Source organism: Microplitis mediator, chromosome 3 (genome assembly GCF_029852145.1).
Source record: "Microplitis mediator isolate UGA2020A chromosome 3, iyMicMedi2.1, whole genome shotgun sequence".
Taxonomy (NCBI): domain Eukaryota; kingdom Metazoa; phylum Arthropoda; class Insecta; order Hymenoptera; family Braconidae; genus Microplitis; species Microplitis mediator.
The window spans coordinates 6,652,479-6,677,569 of NC_079971.1; the positions used below are offsets into that span (position 1 = coordinate 6,652,479).

At 31.4% G+C, this 25,091-nt stretch overlaps 4 protein-coding genes across 8 annotated transcripts; 3 read left to right on the top strand and 1 right to left on the bottom strand.

The window, feature by feature from the left end:
- Window positions 1–666: 666 nt before the first annotated feature.
- LOC130665540 (ribonuclease H2 subunit A) lies at window positions 667–1,943 on the top strand. Its single transcript, XM_057465983.1, has 2 exons — window positions 667–935; window positions 1,009–1,943. Exons 1-2 carry the CDS (start codon window positions 762–764, stop codon window positions 1,852–1,854), a joined length of 1,020 nt encoding a protein of 339 aa, XP_057321966.1. The 5' UTR covers window positions 667–761; the 3' UTR covers window positions 1,855–1,943.
- Window positions 1,944–2,878: 935 nt separating this feature from the next.
- LOC130664594 (uncharacterized) lies at window positions 2,879–4,569 on the top strand. The gene is made up of 2 exons (XM_057464577.1): window positions 2,879–3,293; window positions 3,368–4,569. Exons 1-2 carry the CDS (start codon window positions 3,070–3,072, stop codon window positions 4,365–4,367), a joined length of 1,224 nt encoding a protein of 407 aa, XP_057320560.1. The 5' UTR covers window positions 2,879–3,069; the 3' UTR covers window positions 4,368–4,569.
- A 1,199-nt stretch (window positions 4,570–5,768) lies between these two features.
- Window positions 5,769–14,022, top strand: LOC130666168 (cohesin subunit SA-1). Of its 3 annotated transcripts, XM_057466974.1 has the most exons (9): window positions 5,769–5,924; window positions 6,095–6,330; window positions 7,253–10,372; window positions 11,230–11,396; window positions 11,604–11,655; window positions 12,500–12,535; window positions 12,610–12,780; window positions 13,634–13,718; window positions 13,792–14,022. In XM_057466974.1, the coding sequence occupies exons 2-9, from the start codon at window positions 6,143–6,145 to the stop codon at window positions 13,807–13,809; spliced, it is 3,837 nt and encodes a 1,278-aa protein (XP_057322957.1). In that variant the 5' UTR covers window positions 5,769–5,924; window positions 6,095–6,142; the 3' UTR covers window positions 13,810–14,022. The 3 variants fall into 3 exon arrangements, with proteins under 3 accessions (XP_057322957.1, XP_057322958.1, XP_057322959.1); XM_057466975.1 differs by lacking the exons at window positions 12,500–12,535; window positions 12,610–12,780; window positions 13,634–13,718; window positions 13,792–14,022 and adding an exon at window positions 12,054–12,422; XM_057466976.1 differs by lacking the exons at window positions 12,500–12,535; window positions 12,610–12,780; window positions 13,634–13,718; window positions 13,792–14,022 and adding an exon at window positions 11,747–12,047.
- Window positions 14,023–14,045: 23 nt separating this feature from the next.
- On the bottom strand, window positions 14,046–24,385 carry LOC130666167 (repetitive organellar protein-like). 3 transcript variants are annotated; one of them, XM_057466970.1, is made up of 7 exons: window positions 23,872–24,374; window positions 23,677–23,768; window positions 15,493–22,258; window positions 15,091–15,180; window positions 14,942–15,004; window positions 14,431–14,556; window positions 14,046–14,214 (listed from the first exon to the last, which is right to left on the bottom strand). In XM_057466970.1, the coding sequence occupies exons 1-7, from the start codon at window positions 23,902–23,904 to the stop codon at window positions 14,140–14,142; spliced, it is 7,245 nt and encodes a 2,414-aa protein (XP_057322953.1). In that variant the 5' UTR covers window positions 23,905–24,374; the 3' UTR covers window positions 14,046–14,139. The 3 variants fall into 3 exon arrangements, with proteins under 3 accessions (XP_057322953.1, XP_057322955.1, XP_057322956.1); XM_057466972.1 differs by lacking the exon at window positions 14,942–15,004 and having other exon boundaries at window positions 23,872–24,379; XM_057466973.1 differs by lacking the exons at window positions 14,431–14,556; window positions 14,942–15,004 and having other exon boundaries at window positions 23,872–24,385.
- Between the last annotated feature and the right edge of the window lie 706 nt (window positions 24,386–25,091).

The window sequence follows — 25,091 nt, forward strand, 5'->3', positions numbered from 1 at the left end:
CATACTGAAGTCTTATTTGCAAAGTCAGAAAAAAGAACTCTTTTTAAAGACGTCTTACTGAGTTCGCTAGGTGGCTCATTCGATATCTTGAGAACTTCTTAAAGACTTCTTTAAGATGTTGATGAGACGTCCAAATCATAAATAGGAATTCATTCAGAACTCATCAAGATGTCATTTTGTTATTTGGGATACTAGTTCCACGAGTTTGAATGTAGCATAAATTCAAATTTATAAATTGTCTCATGTCTGCTACATTCACACTCATTCTAGTTCCCTGATCGAGTACTTGGTCTTTTAATTAAGAAGTAATTTTTTTTTAAACCTGAGGTAAAAGACCTAGTACCCGATCAGGGAACTAGTACCCGGTCATTCCGTATATTTGTCCACTTATATTCACTAAATATATATATACAAATACACGAGTGATCGGGTACTGGCTCTCTTTCCTTAATTCTTTAGTTTAAAAAAAAAATTTCAACCCTTCGTTGTTTGTTCCTCATTAATAATTTTTTACTGTTTCATTCGCACTTGAAACCCTAGTTTTGAAAATTATCTATAAAAGTGAAATTAATTTTTTAGAGTGAGAACAATATAAAAATTTCCATTTTAGAGTAAAATCCATTTACCTTTCGGAGAAACCCGATCAGTTCCTCAGAATAGTGACGGCGCTACACTCGTTCAAATAATGCCACTGACGATAGTGAACTGACATTTTGGTATAGAAAAGCGCGGTAAAATAATATATCTCAGATCTCACAACAATGGATCCTTCTGAAACGACTGAAGTAAAAGAAAATAATGAACCCACATCACCACAAAATATAACTGATTCCGAAATTAAAAGTGAAGTGCCAGATAGTATTCTACGTCGTAAAAATCTTGATTCATTTTTTGGAGAAAGTGATCACTGTACCAATAAAGTTTATCAATCTGAGGTTAGTTTTCTTTTCATATTTTTTTTTTACTATAAAAAATTTTATGTCCTAATTAATTAAAATAAATTTTTAGGTGCCTGAAATATGTAAAAGTGAACCCTGTATGTTAGGAGTCGATGAAGCAGGAAGAGGACCAGTCTTAGGGCCTATGGTTTATGGAATCACTTACATCCCATTGTCTAAAAAGCAGCTGCTTGTTGATATTGGATGTGCTGACTCTAAAACTCTTTCGGAAGACGAACGAGATGGGATATTTGATAAAATCTGTGATAAGCCTGAGGAAATTGGTTGGGCTGTGGAAGCTATATCACCAACTTTTATTTGCAACAGCATGTATAGAAGAAGTAAGTCGTCGTTGAATGAAGTGTCAATGAACTCGGCAATTGGACTGATAAAAGGAGCCATTGAAGCTGGCGTGAATATTGAAGAGATTTATGTTGACACTGTGGGCAAGTCTGGGAAGTATGAAGACAAATTAAAAAGTATTTTTCCAGATATCAAAAGTATAATTGTTGCCAAAAAGGCTGATTCAACTTACCCTGTTGTAAGTGCTGCTAGTATTTGCGCAAAAGTTTCAAGAGACCATGCATTGAGAGCTTGGCGTTTTCTTGAAGGCGATCCAAAGGGTGACTATGGTACTGGTTATCCACATGACACTGTAACTAAGCAGTGGCTAACTGACAATATTGACCCAATATTTGGGTTTCCGCAAATTGTAAGATTTAGTTGGTCAACGGCTGAGAAAATTCTGGAAACTGATGCCGAAAATGTCCAGTGGGAAAATATTGAGAGCGCATCGTTACCGAAAAAACAAAAAATTTCAAGTTTCTTCGTGGCTATTTCTGAAGATGGCCAACCGCAGAAAAAGAAGCATGACTTTTTTGTTAATCGATGTCTTACAAATACCATTAAATTATGATACGTAAATAACAAAATATTAGTTATGTATCATTGTAATATTTTTTATAGGACACGAAAATATTAAATTAAATTTTTTAGTATCATTGATTTTTTTGTTATCATTCTTTCCAACTCAAAGTAATTTGATGAATGTGAATGTAGCAGACATCAGACAAATTTTAAATTATTAATAAATAGACTAAATAATTGATAAAATAAAATTTAAAAAAAATGCACATTTAAAAAATCAAAGTGGATAAGTGTACAGAAATAGGTGGGATAGAATAAGGGATAAGCGTGCGGCACAATAACGTGCCACACGGTAGGCTATTTCGAACACAGGTTTTTTTCTTTATCTTTAGACACTACGTTAAAAAATTTTTAAATCAATAAGTGCATTTTTTATAAATATTTTTTAAATTATTTACTCTATTTATTTTTTCATAATTTAATAATTGTCTGATGTCTGATACATTCACACTCATGTAATTCAACCCAACTTCAACCCAAACAGTACCATTAACTGCTCACTTTAACTGATCAGTAATTTTTTGTTAATTTAAATATATTAAGATATGACGTATCAAAGTATTTTGTAATTTATTTATTTGAATTTAAAGTAAAGTTTAAATGAGTGTGATTGTAGCAGACATCAGACAAATTTAAAATTATAAATAAATAGAGTAAATAATTAATAAAATAAAATTAAAAAAAAATGCACTTATTAATTTTTAAATTTTTTAAACGCGCATTTTTTCAAATTTTATTTTATTAATTATTTACTATATTTATTTATAATTTTAAATTTGTCTGATGTCTGCTACATTCATACTCATAAAGTTTAATAGTAAAGTTAGCGGACACCTGACAATTTTTAAATAAAAATAAAAAAATCCATGTTTAGAAAATTCAAAATTCAGTAAATGCATTTTTTAAAATTTTATTATTTTAATTATTTCATTTTTTTATATGTAATTAAAAAATTGTATGTCTGCTACATTTACACTCATTATTTAAATTCACACTCAGGAGGATGATAAAAAAAAAACAGTCACTGTCGGTATTATAGTTTGACATGCAACAATCATGTGCGTACACGGTCTGCATTTATTTGTTATTAAATAATTGGTGAAAGTTCGTAACAAATTGATGGTATTATAAGACTACAGAGAAATAAAAAAAATATTTTGCTATTATTTATAAACGTCAAGGCGACAACAATAAATTTTTTAATATGAATCAATTAAAAAGTACTTTGTTTCTATTTCAAAGAGGTTATCGTAGCTCCCGAAAATTTAAAACTCCGAAAGTACCACGAGATAAAAATACTAGAGATGAGAAAAAACTGTATCCTAACATCCAAGACACCGATATCCAAATTGATGAAGACTACACTGAACATGATATGGATGAACCCGATCTTTCATTTGCTCATATATCATACGACCAACATAGGAGGTATTTTTTAAATAAATTTATTTACTCAAAATTTATATCATTATTAATTGCATGCATGTATATATTTTGTTCAGGGAATCATATATAGCAAAACATAAGCTAAAAGGAAGAATCGTCGCACAGAAATATTTTAAATCTGAAAATCCAAATTTTATAACGTGGGCTGAAAGAGATCAAATAAAAAGTTTACATAAAAAAGACAGCATTGAATGGACTCCAGATCGACTTAGTCAATCGTTTCCTGCATTACCAGAAACAATATATAAATTATTAAAATCTAAGTGGACCCCAAAATCAGTGGAGGTTGTAGCCAAGTATGACCAGAAAATAATTGAAAATTGGGCACAATTTAAGGCGGGGAATTTAAATGTTGAGCCTCGGCTTGCAGCTCATTTAGAAAATTTCAAAGGCCGTAAAATTCAAGTTACAGATTTGAAAGAAATAGCAGAAAAATTTGTCAAACCACCCCGGGTTTTTCCAACTCCTAAGAGCAAAGTTTTTACAAGCATCGTACAAAATTATATCGAACAAACGAAAGCAGGTGAAGGAAATACTAAACCACTGGAAATTACTGATGGTAAAACAAAAAGGAAAACGAAAATTACAGACATGACTTTGTTCCATTCGACTGATAAATCTAAAGGCGCAAAGTATACAACATATGAAAACTTTCTTGAAGATAACGTTAACAAAATTTCTGATAAAAAAGAATTGGATATTGAGGATCATCTGCTTATTAATGAATACAAACAGCAGCAAAATAAAGTACCGGTTTTGAATAATTTCGATACAAATGTGTCTGTAAAAAATGAAGACAATTCAGTAGAAGAAGCAGCAACGTCAGATGAATCTAAAGTTTCAATACCAGTGCCGGAATTTGATATAGATAAGAATAGTTTGGAAACTGGAATTCTTGAATGGAAAAAGAAAGAATTCGGTGCTGAAGAAGACTATCCAAGATTTATTAAAATACCACGTGCGAAAGCTAAGCTAGGAGTGACTTTCAAAATAAAAGATCGATATTATGACAGCGATGGGGAATTTTTATACAGGGTACCGGGATTAAGATCGTAAATGTCAATGATACTGAAGTTAGCCGACGTTTAATAATTTTTGAATTTTAAAAAACGATAAATTGTAAAGAAAAAATATTTGAAAAATTGCAACTCTAGCTTTTTTAATTTTCTACATGTGCATATTTTTAGTTTTTTTTCTTTGCAATTGATTTGTTGAAAAGAAAATCCGAGGATTGTTAATTGTCTGCTAACTTTGAGATCATTGAATATCATATTTGTTTTTTTTGTATGATATTTTATTGTATATACTTTGTAGTTTATTTTATTTTAATTATAAAACTTATATAAAATAAAAATACAAATATTTGAAAAAAAATTTCCCGCTTAATTATAAAGAACAGAATCCTGAAGTTAACAGACAATTAAAAATTTTTGGATTTTTATTTTTAAGAAATCGATTATAAAAAAATAAAAATATGCATGCATTGAAAATTAAAAAAACTATAGGTGCAATTTTTTAAATACTTTTTTTTTTTACAATTTATAGTTTAAAAAAAATTCAAAAAGTATAAGACGTCGGCTAACTTCAGTCCCATCCTGAAGTTAACAGATAATTAAAAATTTCCTAATTTTTTTTTTTTTTTTTTTCAAAAAATCAACTGCAAAAAATAAAAACTAAAAATATGCACATCTAGAAAATTAAAAAAACTGTAAGCGCAATTTTTTTTTTCATAATTTATCGTTTTAAAAAAATTCTAAACTTATCATTAGACGTCGGCTGTATGAGTGTAAAATGATAGTAAAGTTAGCAGACATTTGAAATTAAAAAAAAAATTTTTTAACGGATAAATCATGAAAAAAAAATATTTCTAAAAAAATGCACATGTCGGAAATTTTATAAACTATGCGTGCAATTTTTCAAAATATTTTTTTTAATATTTATTTTTCTGTTAAGAGAATCCAAAAATTTTTAAATGTCTGCTAACTTTATTGTCATGAGTGTAAATGTAGCTCACGATTGTTAATTTAAAAAATTAAAAAAGAAGGGAAATAAATCAAATTTTAAAAAATACACATTTATAGAATTTGAAAATCAGTAAGTGCATTTTTTTTATTTTTATATTTTTAATTGTTTAATTTATTTATTTGTAATTTAAACTTGTCTCATATCTGCTGCACTCACACTCATGTACAGATGACTCTTGATGTAATTTCTGTTTGAAAAAACAAAATTTCTAAGAAAGTTCTATACTTATGCACATAACACTGACATGAGTATGAATGTAGCAGATATAAGACAATTTATTAATTCTAAATGAATAAATAAATTAATGAAAATAATGAAATTTTAAAAAATGCGCGCGCTAATTTTTCAAATATCTAAATACGAATTTGTCAATTTTTATTTTACTTCCACTTTGTTTATTTATTTAAAAATTTTTAAAACTGACAACTGTCAGCTACATTCACACTCATGACACTGACTGTACCTACAGAACGTAAATAATATTAAAAATGGCGGCTAAAAGTAAATTGGCGGTTTTGTTTTTCGCTAAGTACCGCAAATATTAATTATTTAATGTTATTAATTATTATAAGTCATATCTAATATCAAGTAAGTAAATTCTTTTTTTTTTAATTAATTATAAATTATTTATTTTCCCAAGTATTTTAATTTGTATCAAAAAACTTCGTTATTAGCCGGACCAACATAGACGCTTGTTTATGTGAAAACCAAAATAAACTATAGGTTAAATGCGTATATTAATAATTATAATGTTTCAGATTATTTTGAGTTTTATAATTTATTGCGCACAACAATAACCATACAAGATGATGCCCCGACGTGGTGGGAAGAGAATCCGTATGGATGATCCTGTACCCCCTGAGTACCAGGAACCCATGACACCCATGACTCCTATGACTCCAATGAATGATAATATCGGCGGTGATGGACAAGACAACTATGCCGGTTATTCTTCTTACAATCAAGCGCCACAAACACCATCGCACACTCCACGGTTATATTTTTTTAAATAATGTCTATTTAAATTAATATTTTTCACCATCCCAAGTAGCACACTTGGATTTATGACGTCTATTTGACCGAACGAAATTTCAGTTCCATGACAACTCTGATCACCAGACAATTGATCCCACAGAAAATTTCATAAAATAATTCATTATTAATTAATCACTATAACATGAGTAATTGAAATTCACTGTTATAAATATAAGCAATTAAATGATGTAAATTAGTTGTTGATAAAAATCAATTGTCAATGGGATCAGATGTCGGTGGGATCAATTTTTAGAAATCACTTGTGATATAAAATTGCTAGGATCAGTTGACGGCACGTCTAGAAATTTATGTCACTGAAAAAATGTCGGCTTCAAAGACGATACAAGTGACGACAAAAAATAAATTACACATAACTATCAAGTGTCATCTGAACGACATCATTCGAGGTGACTTTTTCAAAACGGGATAAAGAACAAAAATTTTCTATGACTCCTAGGGCCAACTTCTGTATGCCTTATTTTTATAAAAAAAACTTGGCTTTGAGACAAGAAAATCAATTTTTTTTCCTCCTTTTAAAAGACATCTTAAAGTTGTCTCTGTGCTACTTGGGATGCCTGCACCAAAAGTTTAAATTCCTGCCCTGTTTCGAGGGAAGAAAATTGTTCTTTTATGAAAAACATGATAAAAATTAGCATATGCGCCATTCTTCCCACAAACAGAGGCAGAAATTTAAACTTTCAGGCGCAGATCTGGTGAAAAATAGTATACAGACCACGAAGGAAAGTCGGACGTACTAAACTCGCCTTCAGCTCGGGTAGGCAATTGAACACACGGGTTAGAATGTCCTACTTTCCTCCCTAGGTGTGTAATATACTATTATATAAAATGAACTATTAATATAACGAATAATTGTATTATAGGTCAGAGAATTATTCTTCAGAAAGTTACAGCTCTCCCAGTACTTCTCTAGCTCAGTATCAAGATCAACAAGCAAACAATGACTCTGTCCAATTCGAACAGCCAACAACTCCGGCTGCACCAAATATGAGAATAACCAGAAACACCCGAGCGAGAATGAGAGGTGGGACTGTCAATCAGCCTAAATATCGTGAAGTAGATACTGATTACGTTCCAATTCAACCAATCAGAGGACGAGGCGGTGGTACAAGAGGTCGTGCGAAGCGGATCCCAAATACTACTAACACTGAGGATGAAGCTAGTCTTTATTATATAATTAAAAATAACCGGTCCTCTCTTACAAATATCGTCGATGATTGGATTGAAAAGTACAAAATGACCCGTGACAATGCTCTTCTGATGCTAATGCAGTTTTTTATAAATGCCAGTGGGTGTAAAGGTCGCATTACACCAGACATGCAAGCGAACATGGAACACGTCGCTATCATACGTAAAATGACAGAGGAATTTGATGAAGAAAGCGGCGAATATCCGCTGATAATGACTGGCCAGCCGTGGAAAAAATTTCGTACCAATTTCTGTGAATTCGTACAAATTCTCGTTCGTCAATGCCAGTATTCAATTATTTATGATCAATTTCTCATGGATAATGTGATTTCATTACTAACTGGTTTATCTGATTCACAAGTTCGTGCTTTCCGTCATACTGCAACTTTAGCAGCTATGAAATTAATGACAGCACTTGTCGATGTTGCTCTGACAGTTTCTGTAAATCTCGATAATACTCAGCGTCAGTATGAAGCTGAGAGACAAAAAACTAAAGAGCGCAGAGCCAATGATCGACTAGAATCTCTTATGGCAAAAAGAAAAGAACTTGAAGAAAATATGGACGAAATAAAAAATATGTTGACTTATATGTTTAAATCTGTTTTTGTTCATAGGTACAGAGATACATTACCTGAAATACGTGCAATTTGTATGGCAGAAATTGGTGTCTGGATGAAAAAATTTCACCAAAATTTCTTGGACGATTCGTACCTGAAGTACATCGGCTGGACGTTGCATGACAAAGTGGGTGAGGTCAGATTGAAATGTCTGCAAGCTTTGCAGCCACTTTATGCCTCGGAAGAGCTCAAAGCAAAACTTGAACTCTTCACTAGTAAATTCAAAGATCGAATTGTCGCGATGACTCTTGACAAAGAGTACGACGTAGCTGTCCAAGCTGTCAAACTTGTAATATCTATTCTCAAGCATCATCGTGAAATTCTGACAGACAAAGACTGCGAGCATGTTTACGAACTTGTTTATTCATCACATCGAGCGGTAGCTCAAGCTGCCGGTGAATTTTTAAATGAACGATTGTTTACTCAAGACGAAGAAGCAGTGGCAGGTGTAAAGACAAAGAGAGGAAAGAAAAGACTTCCGAACACTCCACTTATTAGAGATTTAGTTTTGTTTTTTATTGAGTCAGAGTTACATGAACACGGCGCTTATCTTGTTGACTCACTTATTGAGACAAATCAAATGATGAAAGACTGGGAGTGCATGACTGACTTACTACTAGAAGAAGCTGGACCAGAGGAAGAGGCTCTTGATAATCAGAAGGAAACGTCACTGATTGAATTGATGGTATGCTGCATTAAACAAGCGGCGACTGGTGAAGCTCCAGTCGGACGTGGGCCCACTCGTAAAATTTTGTCTACCAAAGAACAGAAACAGGTTCAAGATGACAAACAAAAATTGACTGAGCATTTTATTGTCACTCTTCCTCTTTTGCTGGATAAGTACAGCGCTGACCCGGAGAAGCTGGCTAATTTATTGTCCGTACCGCAATATTTTGATCTGGACATTTACACTAAATCACGGCAGGAAAAAAATCTTGAGACTCTGCTCGAAAAAATTCATGTTATCGTTGAGAAAACTCATGATAATGACGTACTAGATACTGCTGCCAAAACTTTGGAGCATATGTGCGTCGAGGGTAATGCGATATTTACAAAATGTGACATCTCACGCTCAACACTTATCGACACTATTGTTAATAAATACAATGAAGTGATTGATGATTACAGAAATTTAATAGAAGGTGCCGAGGTTCCAAATGAAGATGAGATCTTTGATGTCGTTCATTCCCTTAAAAAAATTGCAATATTTTACAGCTGCCACAACATGAATGGTAAGAAAATTTGGGCTTCACTTTATCGAGACATCGAGGACGCAAAAGACATATCGAAAAATTTTCCTGAAGAAGCCGGCAAGTATGCCATCAGTGCATGTTTTTTTACTATTCTTTGGGGGCAAAATCAGTTGATGGAAAGTGTCGACATGGGAAAACGCGGCGAAGAAGAAGCTTCTCAGTTATACGACCAAATTATTTCGTTTATGGATTCCATGCGTTACTTTGTTGCCGGAGAAGGCAATCGCGTTGCTATTCTACGTGAAGAGGCGTACAATACTATTTGTGATATGCTCGTTCTGTTCTGTTCGCAATTGACGTCTCAGGCGAACCCTTTGCTGCATCAGCTGGTTTATGAAGCAGATGCAATTATGCAGGATATGCTCAATCAGTTTATACAAGAGTACGTTTTTGTTGAAGAAGAAGACGACGAACATGACGAGCACTCGAAAATTGAGGAGCTTCATAAAAGAAGAAATTTCCTTGCTGCATATTGCAAGCTTATAGTCTACAATATTATTCCCACAAACTCTGCAGCTGATGTTTTCAAGCATTATGTCAAGTATTATAATGATTATGGTGACATAATTAAAACGACGTTGGGTAAAGCAAGAGATATAAATAAAGTTAATTGTGCCTTGACGATGCAGTTGAGTTTGAATGCGTTGTATAATGAAATTTTAGCTGAAAAAGATAAAGTAAATAAAAATAGCGAAGAATTTACTGCTATCAAAGAACTCGCTAAGAGATTCGCTTTGTCGTTTGGACTTGATGCGATTAAAAACCGTGAAGCTATCACTGCTTTACATCGAGCTGGAGTTTTGTTTGCTATCACACCACCGGATGGTGTTGAACAGGATCCTACAGGACCGCCACCAAATCTTCCGTATCTGGAAATTCTCGCTGAATTTACAAATAAATTATTAAAACAAGATAAACGTTTAGTGTAAGTATATATATATATATTTTTTTTTTTATGTATTTATTAGGGGTTTGCGAATTGAATTGAATCATATAATTCAAAACTTTTCGAACAACTCGAATTTTTTGAATAATTCAAAATTATTTGAATAATTTGAATCTTCACATATTATTTGAATTTTTTAAAATTATCCGACAATTTTTGAATTAATCATAAATTTTTCTATCCGTTTCCATGATTATTCGGAAATATCAAATAGCAAATATCAAACCCAACTCCACTGTCCATCTTACGGCATTGAATAAATTAATATTTTATAACATCGAATTAGAAAATTTACTATTTTTAAGTATGAAAAAGATCGAAGATTTTTCTATCCATTTCCATGATTATTCGGAAATTTCAAATAAGTTTTTAAATTATTTGTAACTTTAAAAATTATTTCATTCGCATCAATTAAATTTTGGACAGTTTTCAAATATTCAATTTTTATTTAATGGGAACTCAGTTTTTAAAGTAACCAAAACTAAGCCGTGATTTTTATCGGTTTTTCTCGAATATTTGCAGTTTGACTCCCAATTTTCACTTCATATTCGTGTTCAGCGGGAAAAAAAACCCCAGAAAATCATAATCTGACACCCAGCACACACCATTTTTTTTTTTTTTGTGGACCTGTGTAATTTTTTCGTAGATTCGCGTCTAAGTTCTTTTTACCTCTCACAAAAATTTGAATTATTCCAAAAACTATTACAATTTTAAGCCGTTCAAAAGAAACTTTTGGATTATTCAAAAAATTACGAATTCCCTCACCCTTAGTATTCATATTAAATTATTACTATTTACATGAAATTTTAATTTATAAGACATGATTATTTGTATAGATTGAATTTCTTGGATAAAAGATTACCTGCTGGAATGCCTTCCTCACGAGGTGAAGATTGGCAGCCACTTTTATTGTATAGAAACAGTTTATTGCATGGAGAGACAGATCAGGTACCTGTGACTAGTAAACGAGCTTATACTAGACGTAAGAAGGATCATCTAGCAGGTTTGTATTTTTTATTATACTAGTAACAGTCGAATTCCATTAACTCGGACAATTAGTCTACGGACTAGCGGAAATTTCCTCGAAACTCCGACTTACTCGTAGTGGAAATCAAGACTGAGGAAAAGTCCCGAGTTAATGGAATCGCGAACGTGGACTTGGTTTAAGTTTTAAAAAATAATTTATTGATGTAATTAAATTTAATTGTAGAAGAAGAAGAGCCCGAAGAAGCTGAGGATGGTTCAGACCATGAATTCATGGGGTGAGTTTAGTTACTTAATTAAATGTTTGTATTTTAAATAATTATGTTAAATTTATTATAATTATTTGCTTTCAATTATTGTGTGCCTTAGTAATCAGTAATCAATATCACTCATGTTTGCTTTTCATCCACTAATAAATTAATCATTGGCATTGGCTTCACTTATTATGGTCATGCTTTAAAATAAAAATAAAAAAATCGCTAGCATATTGTTGACTTTAATGAAATAATTTAAGCGATCGTATTGATAATAATGATCTACGAACCGCGGAAATCGCTTTTTCTCGCAATCATAAATCGATGGCTCAGTGCAAGAGGGTTCAACACCAAAACATTTACAACGATATTAATTTATAATTATCATCATTATCAAGAAAACCATGGATATAATTTTTCAGGAATCGATGACTTGAACCCTGGCCCCTCCTGCACCGGCTCGTCGAAAACAGTCTGATCTTTTTATCCTGAGAAAAGTACCCGTAGTTGAAAGTTGCAATGGAGCATTAGGGATGATACTATAGGGGATACTCAACTGCGGGATTTTTTTTTATTTTTTATTTCGGTAAAATTTCTAAATTTCTTTTTCTAAAAATTATAATGTTCATATCCTGAAATCAGTTAAATTATTGTATTTTATGCGTGCATATAAAAAAAACGATATTTTTCTTCATAATTATTTAAATTACAAAAAAAATTGTATTTTGGTTTATCGACAATACAAATTGGTTTAATGGATTAAAACAATGATTTTAATTAATGCGAAATCCCTTGATTTTCCCTATTGCTCCTCAATCCTTATTTATTGTTAGTGTAAACTTTAAGCGACTTTAAACTTTCCTTTTAGCAAGCAGAAGAAGAAAAGGCAGCCTAAAAAGTCTCCGTAAGTATTAAGGACTAATTAATTTTTTTTTTAGTGGAATTGATAGTAGAAAAATTATTTAAATTTATTTTCAGACTCAGCGTAACAAAAACTAATATTTCAAGACCAAAAGCCGCGGGTTTTTTTGATAATAATGAAATACCAGCTACTCCTGCATCACCAACACCAACGATTGAGGACACTGCTAGTCCTTCGCAGGATGTAGATGATAGATTTAAAACTTTACAAATACAAAATAAAGGAGGGTATGTGATTTTAATTATTTTAATTAAGTCAAGGACATTCTCAGACAGTTCCCGCTTTTTAAAAAAATTCAATGGCGTGAACTGTCATAATAGTGGGAAAATTTTATTGATTAATTTAAAAATAATTAAAGCATTAATTGAAAAAAGGACAACGTGGTTACAATTGTCGCTGAAATGTAGATTTTTTTAAAAAATACTGACAGTTATTATCAATTAGGAGTTAAAAGAAATTTGGTAAATAAATTTTAGCCTGAATAATTTGACATTCCAAATTATTATGTTGACATAAAGATTTTACTGAAATTTATTTTTCAAATTTTGTTTAACTTCGAATTGACATCAAATGTAAATAATTTTTTTAAAAATCTATGTCTCGGTGAAATTGTCCCTTTTTTTAATTAAGGCCATTCTCAGACAGTGCCTCCCCCCCACTTAAAAAAATTTTTAATGACAGCTGTCATAAGCGTATCAAAATTTTATCAATCAATTTAAAAAATTACTTGCTGTTGACATCAATTAGGAGTAAAACGAAATTTGTCAGATAAATTTCATTAAAATCTTCATATCAATTTTCGAATTCGAATTTTCAAATTCCGTAGGCTAAAGTTTATTCAAAAAATTTCGTTTTACTCCTGATTGATAACAACTGCAGTTATTTTTTTTTAAATTCTACATCTCGGTGAAATTACGACTACGTTGTCCTTTTTTCTATTAAAGTTTTAATTTTTTTTTAATTAATTAACAAAAGAGTACGTTTATGACAGTATATTCTTAAAAAAGTGGGGGGTCTGTCTGAGAATGGTCTCAAATTTTATTAATAAATATAAAACATAAATTTTAATTTTACAAAAAGACGACGAAGTTCAGATCAGCAGGAGCCGCGAGAACTTAGAAGAACAGCGAGAAATTCTGGACGATATGTACAAGGCCAATATATGGTATGTTTTCGTTTCATTTATTTATAATTTAAAACATAAATTTCTTTTATTAAAAAATCTTTTATTTTTTCAGGAATCTGATTCCGAATAAAAATTGACGTGACAAAAATATGACTTTGAAAGTTTATATAATTAAAGTAAATAACTACTTTGTTACTACTATACATTTTTATATATTATTTTATTTTATTTTAGTTTGAGTAATAAGTTAATTGTTACCGTAAATAACTTATATAAATTTTCCCAACAAATATGTTTTTTTTTTTTATAAAAGTACTAAAAATTATAATGACAAAATAATATTATTAATTTTAATTAAAAAGTAGCATTAAGGCATTGAATTATTTTTTATTAAAATTATTTTTTTAACGAACATAAAAAGTAAATGCAACAAAATATTTTATTTTATTATTATTTATCTTTAATTTCTCTCCGCCGCTCGTGGTTTGCGAAAGATGCTGCTAAGTCTGCGGCCTTTTGGAGTAGCCGGCGTATTCTGTCAAAAAAAAAAAATATATATATATAAATATATAAAATAAAATAAAAATTTTTTATCAACAATAATTGTAAAAAATTATTGCAATAATTACAATACGTAAACCATAATTCCGAGGGTAAATTCCATGAATTGAATAGGAAAGGTAAGGAGAGTAAACAAGAGGATATACAACAAATTCATGCATTTTTGATGACTGTGACGTCTTATCCTCACCTCGTCTTGACGTCTTGACAAGGAAGTTGAAAAGAAGTCTTTTAATCGTTTTGGAGTTGTGGTAGTACGTCTTTCACTATTTCTATCTCGTAGTATTCTTGAATTTGGACTTTTCAATTCATTACCCTGTTATAAACAAATACATGACATAACAAAAATACCTTTTACTATAAATAAATGGCTACCAAAAAACATACAAAGACTACACGGAAAAACGAGCAGTGGAAAAATGAGTTTTTAGTGCAAAAACAGGACCTTTGTATAAAAAAAAAACTTTAAGTATTATCAATTGTACTGTAATAATTGCAACTACTTCTTGTAATAGAGTAATTACACTTATAGATACAAAATTTTACAGTTTCTAATGTATTTTTAGTTGAATGGAACTGGAAAATATCGTTTTGAAGTAGAGAGATTTTGCTGACATTTGAAACTGTAATAAATCTTGGATATACATTTAATTTTTCCACTATTCTTTTTTCTGTGTGTACAAAAATTCTATTTAATTTACCTGGAGTGACAATCTACCACCATTTTTACTGGGAGTAGGAGGGCCAGGTCTTTTATAAGAAGTCTATAATTAAAAACAGTAGACAAATACAATACAATGGACTAAACATTTAAACAAACACATAATCATTAAAAGAACAAAAAACTTACCTGTGTTCTGTCTTTCTTTTTGACCTTCTGCCCTGGAAGAAGACTTTGACTGAGACTGTCATTGAAAGTTTCGTCATTTGTTGGACCACTCTGCAGCAAAATTAAAATTAATCATGTCTTGTTCTTTTCAAAATGTCTTAAATTGTCTATGATAAATAAAGTAAAAAACCTGGTGCCTGATTAGGAGACTAGTACTCGATCACTCCATGTAAAAGTTAGTAATTATAGACATACAAATACATGAGTGATCAGGTACTAGTTCCCTGATCAAGTACTAGTTCCTTGATCGGGTACCAGTTCGACGATCAGGTACTAGTTCCTTCATTGGGTACTAATTCCCTGATCAAGTACTAGTTCCTTGATCAAGAACTAGGTCTCTTATCTCATGATAAAAATATTTACCTTGATATCTTCTTCAGTGATAGCAAACGGATGGAAATGTGTTTCAACAGCATAAGCAGATCTAAGATGTGGACGACACAGTGAATTTCGCATACGTAATTCTGACAATCGATCAAAATCAGGACCTGGTTCAGCAGTACGGAATTTGCCTTCTTTCAAGTCTGTTAAAAAGTCATTATTAAAGACTTCGCCTTCTTCATCCTCAACACTAAAAGCATTTCCCATAGCTTGGATACTCTTAACACTGTGTCTTCGAGTGGTAGTTGTCTCTTCCTCAATAAGTTGAACTGCTCGGAAACTTTGTCTTGGCGCATCCGACCGTTCATAAGTAAAATCTCTATCTAAACTTGACGAATTAACTTGACTGTGAGCTAGAGCAAGTGATTGATTAGCTTCTTGCATCGCAGACTGGTATTTTTTTTGTATCTCACGAAGACGTTGTTGGGCCGTTTCTTTTTCTTGTTGCTCTGCTAAAAGTTTTTCACCGACGTTCCAAAACTGTGATGACAATTCACTGACGTGCGCTTTGTATCTGGCGATATCCTCAGAGTATTTTTTGCACTGCTGTTCCATTTTGGTCTTCATTGCCGCTACTTTTTCTGCCATCGCTTGGTCCTGCTCAACTTGAAGTTTACTGATCTGTTCATTGTACGCTACCTTCATTTTTTGTTTCAATTTTTCAAGTTTTAATCCATACTCGTTATGAACTTCTTTCAATTTACTGTCAAAGTCATCGTCCTTTAATTTATTCTCCAATTCTTCTTTCTCTTTATCAAGACTTTCAATTCGTTTTTCCAATTGTTCAATTAATACTGTCAGACGTTCGACTTCTGAATTTTTATCTGAAGAAGACGAAGATACCTCGGCTTTAATTTTTTTATTTTCACTCCTCAACTCGTCGATATTTTTTTCCATCTTAGCGTTTCTTACCCGAGCTGCGTCCAATTTTTCTTTGATATCTTTTTTCTCTTTCGTTATTTTTTCCAGCTGTGCCTGTAACTTTTCCTCAGCACTGGGCTCGCGTTTTACGGCACCCGATTTCATATTCGCTTCATAAGTCATCGACGCGTTTACAAACTCATTGATTTTCTTTTGTACGACATCCAAGTCTTTGCATATTGACTCATTTTTTTCGATCTCTCCTTCCAAAGTCAGTTTTTCATCTGCCAAAGTATCAGCAGATTCATTAAATTCCCTTTTGATCACAGAGACATCAATTTCACTGAGTTTTTCTTCAACCCACGAGGAAACCCGGCAGAGAACTTTTATCAAAGGCTTTGAAGTCTGAGACTGACGGTCACTAATATCCTTTAATAATTTTTCTAACTCCTGTTTCTGCGCCTCAAGATATTTCAATTCATCACAAGCTGAATTGTTTTCATTAAAAATATACTTGACTTTATTTAACGCGTCGACGTACGACCCCTGAGTACTCAAAAGATTTTCTTCTAAATTATCACGACTACTTATTACCTTATCAAGTACATTCTGTAAGTTCTTTTTCTCTCGAACCAGCCGAGATAAATATTCGCTACGATTTTTTTTTTCAGTCGCCATGATGTCTAGTTGTTCTGATAACTGCTCAGTATTTTCTTTCGTCGCCTTGACAGCAGCTTCAGATGTCTCTATTTTTTTTTCAAGATTTTTTTTCAAACTCTCATGATCTTCTTGCAATGTTTTCATTTCATTATTTACTGCATTTAATTTAAATTCAAGTTCTTCTACCACTTTAAGATTTTTATCATTAGAATTTTTCAGAGCCTCGCATTCATCAGACTTTTCTTTATTCTGGATTTTTTGTTCATTAATTTCTAATTCAAGAGTTCCTTTGAGTTTAGCGAATTCCATTTTCACTGCATCTAGTTCTGCAGATCTGTCAGCAAGAGCTTTCGACTGCGCATCTAGTACAGCTTCTTGACTAGCTCTTACTTCCTGTAAATTGACAATTACTTCTTTCATCTTTAACTCCGATTCTATTTTTTCCTTAGTCACCTGCTCTAATTTTGAATTGAGGACAGCGAGTGATTCTTCCTGGATTTTTTTATCCAATTTAAGAGTCTCGCATGTATTCTGCATAGACAAAAGTTTTTTCTCTACAGAATTGAGGAGTTCATTAGAAGCGACCTCGCGTTCTTGACAGCCGGTTACCGTTCGTTCGTTAATCTGTTTAAGTTCTTCAATCTGTAGTTCCATAGTTTTGGTCTCTTCTTTCCGACTTTCTAATTCCTTATTAATGTCATCTAATTTATTTTTCAGTAAATTACGTTCAGTTGTGATGTCTAGTAATCTGTTATCTTGATCGGAAATTTTAGAATTCGTACCGGCAAGCTCGGCAATTAAGTCCTCACACTGAGACTTTAATTCCTGAATTTTTTCTTGGGCAGCTGAAGATTTTTTCTCGTCTAATTTTATCAAGTCATCAAGTCTAAGTTGCAATTTGTCTTTTTCGTCCATACAAATAATAATATTTTTTTGTTCCTGAACAAGTTGACTCTGAAGCTCTTCTCGGAGTTCATTTAATTCACATATTTTTGTTTCCGCACTTGACAGAGCCGACTCCTTGGAATTCAATTTAGTTTCTACTTCTGATATTTTGATGTTTAATAACTCAATATTTGAATTTTTATCTTCAACTTCCTTATTTAATTTTATCAATTCACTCTTCTGTTGCTCCAAAGTGTCTTGTAGCTGTTGCTTTTCTTCTAAATACGTCGCATTAATATTTTCTAACTGTAAAAATTTATTGTTCATTAATTCTATTGTCGATTGCCTGCTTTCCAGTTCGTCATTTAATTTCATCAATTCACTCTTCTGTTGCTCTACAGAATTTTCTAATAATTTCTTATCTTCCAAGTGCGCTGCGATGACATCTTCCAGATGTGAAAATTTATCGTTCATTGACTCTATAGTTAATTTTTTATCTCCAAGTTCTGTGTTTAATTTCATCAGTTCACTATTCCGTTGCTCCAAAGTGTCTTGTAGCTGCTGCTTTTCTTCTGAATACGTCGCATTAATATTTTCTAATTGTAAAAATTTATTGTTCATTAATTCTATTTTCGATTGTCTGCTTTCCAGTTCCTCATTTAATTTTACTAATTCCCCCTTCTGTTGCTCTACAGAATTTTCTAATAATTTCTTATCTTCCAAGTGAGTTGCGATGGCATCTTCCAGTTGTGAAAATTTATCGTTCATTGACTCTATTGTTAATTTTTTATCTCCAAGTTCTTCGTTTAATTTCATCAATTCACTCTTTTGTTGCTCCAAAATATCTTGTAGTTGTTGTTTCTCTTTCAAATATATCGCATTTATATCTTCGACTTGTGAAAGTTTGTCGTTCATTGATTCTATAGTTAATTTTTTATCTCCAAGTTCCTCATTTAATTTAATCAATTCACTCTTCTGTTGCACCAAAGTGTCTTGCAGCTGCTGCTTTTCTTCTAAATACGTCGCATTAATATTTTCTAATTGTAAAAAGTTATTGTTCATTAATTCTATTGTCGATTGTCTGCGTTCCAGTTCCTCATTTAATTTCATCAACTCACTCTTCTGTTGCTCTACAGAATTTTCTAATAATTTTTTATCTTCCACGTGCGTTGCGATGACATCTTCCAGTTGAGAAAATTTATTGTTCATTAATTCTATTGTTGATTGTCTGTCTTCAAGCTCCATATTTAAATTTATCAATTCATTTCTCTGTTGCTCAATGTCCTCTTCAAGTTGATGTTTTTCTTCTAAATATTTAGCAATAGTATCTCTCGATTCTGATAACACGATATTCAAAGAATCCAAAGCCAAGTTTTTATTCTCAATTTCCTTATTCAAGTCAACGACATTACAATTAAGCTGCTCAACAATCTCTTCAAGTTGTTTCTTTTCCTCTGAATTAGACGTAACAACACTTTCTAATTGTAAAATTTTACTGTTCATTAAATCAATCGATGAATTCTTAGCATCAACTTCAATATTCAAATTTACTAAGTCATTTTTCAAAGCATGCATTGATTTTTCCAGTGATTCTTTTTCACAGGAAATTATCGAAATATTTTTTTCTAAGTCTGATAACTTATCACTCATTGAATCAATCAGTAGATTTTTATCGCCGAGTTCTTCTGTCATTTTAATTAAATCCCTACTTTGTTGTTCGCCGATTTCGCAAAGATTTTGCTTCTCTTGAAGATGAATTTTTATTGAATTTTCCAACTGTGTCAACTTGGCATTCAATGAATCGATTGTTGAATTTTTATTAGCGAGTTGATCATTCAATTTAATCGAATCCCTATTAGACCTGTCGATAATTTCTTCAAGCTGTCGCTTATCTTCCGAATGCTTGTCAATAATCTTTTCCAGATCCAATATCTTGGCTTCCAGTGAATCTATTGTTGAATTTTTAGCTTCTAAATCTCGATTTAATCTACGAGTGTCTTCATTTGTATCTACAATTATTTTTTTAAGCTCCCGTTTTTCCTCAGAGTACATGACAATCGTCTGCTCTAATTGCAACAGTGTAGAATTTAGTGAATCGATAATTAAATTTTTGTTGTCAAGTTCATCTTTTAATTTAATCAAATTTTCTTTCTGATACTCAATAGCGTCTTCGAGTTGTTGCTGGTCCTCTGAATATTTTTTAACAGATTTTTTAAGCTCAGAAATTTCTAATTCCAATAACTCAATAGTCGAACTTTTATCCTCAACTATTTCATTCACTTGAACTAAATCTTGTTTTTGTTGGCTGATAATTTCTTCAAGCTGCAGTTTAACTTCAGAATCATTTTCGGATATTTTTTTAAATTCCTCTAATTTATTATTCAAGGAATCAATTATTGAATTCGTGTCATCAAGATCTCTATTAAATTTATCTAGATCATTAGCCTGCTGTTCAATAGTATGTTCAAGTTCTTGTTTATTTTCCAAGTACCTCGTGATGTCTTCTTCCATATTTAGTAACTTGGCATTCAATGAATCTACAGCCAGTTTTTTATCATCAAGTTTTTTATTTAATTCAAATATTTCTTCGGTTTTTTGTGTTACTGTTTCTTCAAGCTGTCGCTTTTCATCAGAATAATTTACAATTTTATCATCTAACTGAGTTACTTTGGTATTTAGTGAATCTACAATTGAATTTTTGTTGTCCAACTCTTGGTTCAAGTTCTTCAGCTCCTCATTCAGCTGACTGACGGTCTCCTCAAGCTGACATTTATCTTTTAAGTACGAATTTATATTTTCTTCTAAATTACGAATTTTCTGCTCTGAATCTTCAGTCAACTCCTGGTATTTTTTAGCTTCGATACTCAAAGAATTCTTTAAGCTGTCAATTTTACTATCAGCTGTACTCAACTGCATCACCAAAACTTCTTTTGTGGTGACGGTTTGAGCCAAAGTATCTTCTGCTGTAACCAATGATATTTTTAATTTATTTAATTCTTCTGCGATAGAAGAAATATGAGATTCCAATTTAAGTTTCGTTTCTTCAGTCTCTTTCAATGTAATTTCTTTAGCACTTATATCTTTTTTGTGTTTTTCTAGTTCGTCTTGCAGATTTTTTTTCTCCATATCCAATATATTTATCTGACACTGACGTTTTTCTAATCTATCCTCCGTAATTTCTAGCGCCATTTTGATTTCGTCTAGACTCGATACTTTTTCATTTAGCAAATCGTTGAGAGATTTAAATTCTTGACACTCCTGCAAAGCCTCATCTAATTTACGCTGGATACTAGATAATTCATCCTTCAGTCTGGCAGATTCTTCATTCGCTTCTTTTAGTTGAATGTCAATAATAGAACTGGCAGCTTCACTGACGTTCAGTCCAGGAGATGGTGATCTTGCACGACGGACGTTGTCCATTTCAAAACTCTGATCAGCATCTGTTGAGTATCGTTGCATATCTTTGATATGACCACGTAGTTCTTCATTTTGCATCCTTAAGTCTAACAACTCATTAGTCTTTACTTCTAATTGTATAGACAAAGATTCCATTCCTCGTTCAAATTCTTCCGCCTTTTCTTTCAAAGTTGCATTGAGTCGATCCTTTGATGCCAAACGACGTTTTAAATTTTCATGCTCTTCTTCAACTTGATTTAACTCTGCCTGTAGTTTCATGTTATAGTTTTCCAAATTTTCAATTTCTTTTTTTAAATAGTCTTCGACATTTTGATTATTTTTATTTTTTCTCACAGACTGTGGAGTTTTTGGACTTGCGTATTCAATTCTCAGTGTTTTCAATTCTTCTGTTTTTTTTGTCAACTGTTTTTGTAAGTTTTTAACTTTATCTTCTAGAGTTTTAATGTCTCCTTGTAGATCAACTTTTTCAAATAACTCAGTTTCCAGCTGAGCTTTCAAGAGTCTCAATTCACGATTACGTTCATTCAACATTTTGTGGCGGTAAGCTGACTGCGCTGCTGGAGATGTTAAATAACTTTTTAACGGACGATCTTTCGGTGTCTTTGGAGGTGTTTTGAGAATCGTATCTCCTAATTCCATTATACTTTCGTGAACTGTTTCAAATGTTAATCCTTTACCATGGGGTAAAAGTAGTTCTAAAAATTTTTTTATCATCACTTGCGAATCATTTTTTAACGAGTACATGGGTCTATGAAAAGCTATTTTTTGTGAGGCACTCAATAACAAGAGAGACATTTTATAAATATGATCAGATGCATTATCGTCGTCATCATTTTTATTAATTATAAAATCTGGATATTCTTCTTCAATAAATTTTGATATTTCATAACAAGAATCTGGATTTTTTTCTTTGACATCAAGTTTCCTACAAAATATGCATTAATTATTAATTTCATAAATATAATCAATAACAAAATTAAAGATCATATCCATGATTTAAATATATATATATGACATTAACAGGAACGTGATCAGTAATAAAATGTTTATTCTTTTACACATTTGTTGCACGTGTGTTGTTATTGTCCACATACTCGGTAACCCTTTAAATGATACCGCGCATTGTTTCATTTTATAATTTTATGTTAAAAAATTTTGATGATTAAATTCTGATCAATTTATTTATGTTTGTTATCTATTAATTTTAATTTTGCAATCCAGGTTTGGTCTGATTTGGGTGTCGACCCCAGGTGAGGTCTGGTCGCAAATTATTAAATTTGGAGAAAAGAATTACTTGGCAGTGTTACAATTCTACTCACATCGTCTCTACTCAAGAAAAGTAGCTACAACTCTACTCACTCACAACTTTACTAAGCCTCAACTCTACTCACACTTTTTCTTTACTCAGGCTTAACTTTACTCAGCTACAACTCTACTCACGTATTTTAGCCTATCGATAAAATAGCAATTCTTTGTGCATAGAGTTGAAGCTGAGTAAAGATATAACTGAGTAGAGTTAAACCTGAGTAAAGAAAAACTGTGAGTAGAGTTGAGGCTGAGTAAAGTTGTGAGTAGAATTGTAACAGGGCCAATTACTTGAGATGTTGAATTTCAAATTCATTTAAAATACATATAGACATGATATTTTATTAAAAGAAATCGTAAGCAAAAGCAGTCCTTAGCTCCTTCAGGTCTCACCCTGGACTAACTTGTCTGAGTACTAATTTTATATAATTACAATAGTAAAGATTGTCACCATTGCATCTCAGGTTACCCTAATGAACGTCACCGAGACTCATGTCTCATGCTGTCATTGGTTTAGACTCGGAAGTATTGATGGCGTTCGCAGAAGTCACTTATCTGCTTTGAGTTACGATTTTTATTTTTCAGCAAAGCAACCAAAGTCGCATACATTTAAAATAATGTAATAATTTCACGAAATAATTAATATAAATTGGTATTGCATACAAACATTGGATAATTCTGCACTAGTTATAACGTGTGTTTATTTTCTAGATGCCTGATGAAGGTCAAATAATTGACCGAAATCTTGCAAAAATAAAAACGTGCTAAAGAATAAACATTTAATTACTGTCGACGTTCCTGTTAATGTCATATATAATAAAATAACACTTCAAAATAACGATAGTATTGAAAATAGGAGACATCAAGAAATTTTTGTTATTTTTGTAGACAAATTACTTGTAAGTAAAAGTTAATTTTTAAAAGATGCACTAAAATATTTTTATGGTTTTTGATACGCAGTCTTTAAGTATTTTATTCGTTTATTAAAAAGAAATAAATTTTTAATGTCTGCTACTTTCAGTATCATAAAAAACGTACAATTGTTTAATGATTTTGCCATAGACAGCTGAATTGTCTTGCAGTTGTTGAATGTCTGACAGCTGGGTTTCATTGAGATTTAAACAATTAATCTGTAATTTTTATACATAATTAAATAAATATATTTGAACATGATAAAATAAATAGACGCCGTCAGTACACATGTAGATAATTTAATTTTTTTAAAGTTCTTACCCATTCTACTATTATTGTACTCCAGTGTTCCATTTTTAATAATAATAACTTAAATAACTTTCAATAAATAAATACAATTACAATTAATATAAAAATATATATAATTTAAACAGTTAAAAATTTAAAAACGTTAGACATTACACTACTGATTTATATTCTCGTCTGTGCAGTGCACCTTGACGTTAGACTCTGATTTTTCGGTTATACACCGGTAACTTTTTTTTAAATTTCTAACCTCAGTTGAAATTTTAATCAAGTTTTTTCCCTAAGCTTGCTACTCATCTCTTTTACTCCTTTGTGCTAAAACATGTTAAACTTGTTATTGAATAAAAATAAGAGTGAGATAAAAGAAATCGTAACGTATAAAGTTGAAATTTATAGTTCAGTAGTTGAGCGCTGTCTGATGATTTAGTATAATGACCAGCAGCTGATGAAATTATTTAGCGCTTAAGAAAATTCAAATTTACTCGTGCGACCGCGACCGGAAAAAGTTGACGCGGAATATTTTTTTTTTTTTTTTTTTTAATTAAACTATACGCCAATTAATTGCTTTTTAAATCCCAAGTAGCAGACTTGGCTGTGATATTTATGATAGAAGTTTTGAGGCTGTTTTTAGTCTTATCAAAGCATCAATATGTTGACAAAAGTATCATTGAATTTATGTCATTGAAAAAATATCTGCTGAAAAGACTTGATACCTCTGACGACAAAAAGTAAATTACAAATAAGTCATCTAAAGATTTTTTAAATTAAAATGACTTTTTTTAAGACGGAAAAAAGAAGACAAATTTCCTATGACTTCTAGGACCCACATCTGTATGTCTTATTTATATAAAAAAACGACGTTGAGACAAAAAATATGATTTATCTTGTCCTTTTAAAAGACAACTTAAAGTTGTCACTGTGTTACTTGGGATGCGCTTCCAGAATCTGCAAACAATAGTAAAGTTAGAGGACATCTGACAATTTTTAAAACTTTGAAATAATAAATTAAAATGTTGATAGAATAAAAATAAAAAAATGCATGTTTAGACAATTCAAAATTCAGTACATGCATTTCTTAAAATTTTTGTTACGTTAATTATTTAATTTTTTTGTATGTGAAAAAAAAATTGTCGTATGTTTACTACATTTACACTCATAATCTAAAATTGTTCCATATGAGCGTGAATTCGGCTGACAATTGTCAATTTTTTAAATTTTTGAATAAACAAATAAAA

Excerpts from the sequence above, each read along its gene's own strand:
- LOC130664594 (XM_057464577.1), top strand. The coding sequence starts at position 3,070 with ATGAATCAATTAAAAAGTACTTTGTTTCTATTTCAAAGAGGTTATCGT. Across the intron at positions 3,294-3,367 it reads TCATACGACCAACATAGGAG|GGAATCATATATAGCAAAAC; the intron begins GTATTTTTTAAA and ends TATTTTGTTCAG.
- LOC130665540 (XM_057465983.1), top strand. The coding sequence starts at position 762 with ATGGATCCTTCTGAAACGACTGAAGTAAAAGAAAATAATGAACCCACA. Across the intron at positions 936-1,008 it reads ATAAAGTTTATCAATCTGAG|GTGCCTGAAATATGTAAAAG; the intron begins GTTAGTTTTCTT and ends ATAAATTTTTAG.
- LOC130666167 (XM_057466970.1), bottom strand. The coding sequence starts at position 23,904 with ATGGAACACTGGAGTACAATAATAGTAGAATGG. Across the intron at positions 15,005-15,090 it reads AAAAGAAAGACAGAACACAG|ACTTCTTATAAAAGACCTGG; the intron begins GTAAGTTTTTTG and ends TTTTAATTATAG. Across the intron at positions 14,557-14,941 it reads GTGGTAGATTGTCACTCCAG|GGTAATGAATTGAAAAGTCC; the intron begins GTAAATTAAATA and ends TGTTTATAACAG.
- LOC130666168 (XM_057466974.1), top strand. The coding sequence starts at position 6,143 with ATGATGCCCCGACGTGGTGGGAAGAGAATCCGTATGGATGATCCTGTA. Across the intron at positions 10,373-11,229 it reads AAACAAGATAAACGTTTAGT|ATTGAATTTCTTGGATAAAA; the intron begins GTAAGTATATAT and ends TTATTTGTATAG. Across the intron at positions 11,656-12,499 it reads TCAGACCATGAATTCATGGG|CAAGCAGAAGAAGAAAAGGC; the intron begins GTGAGTTTAGTT and ends CTTTCCTTTTAG.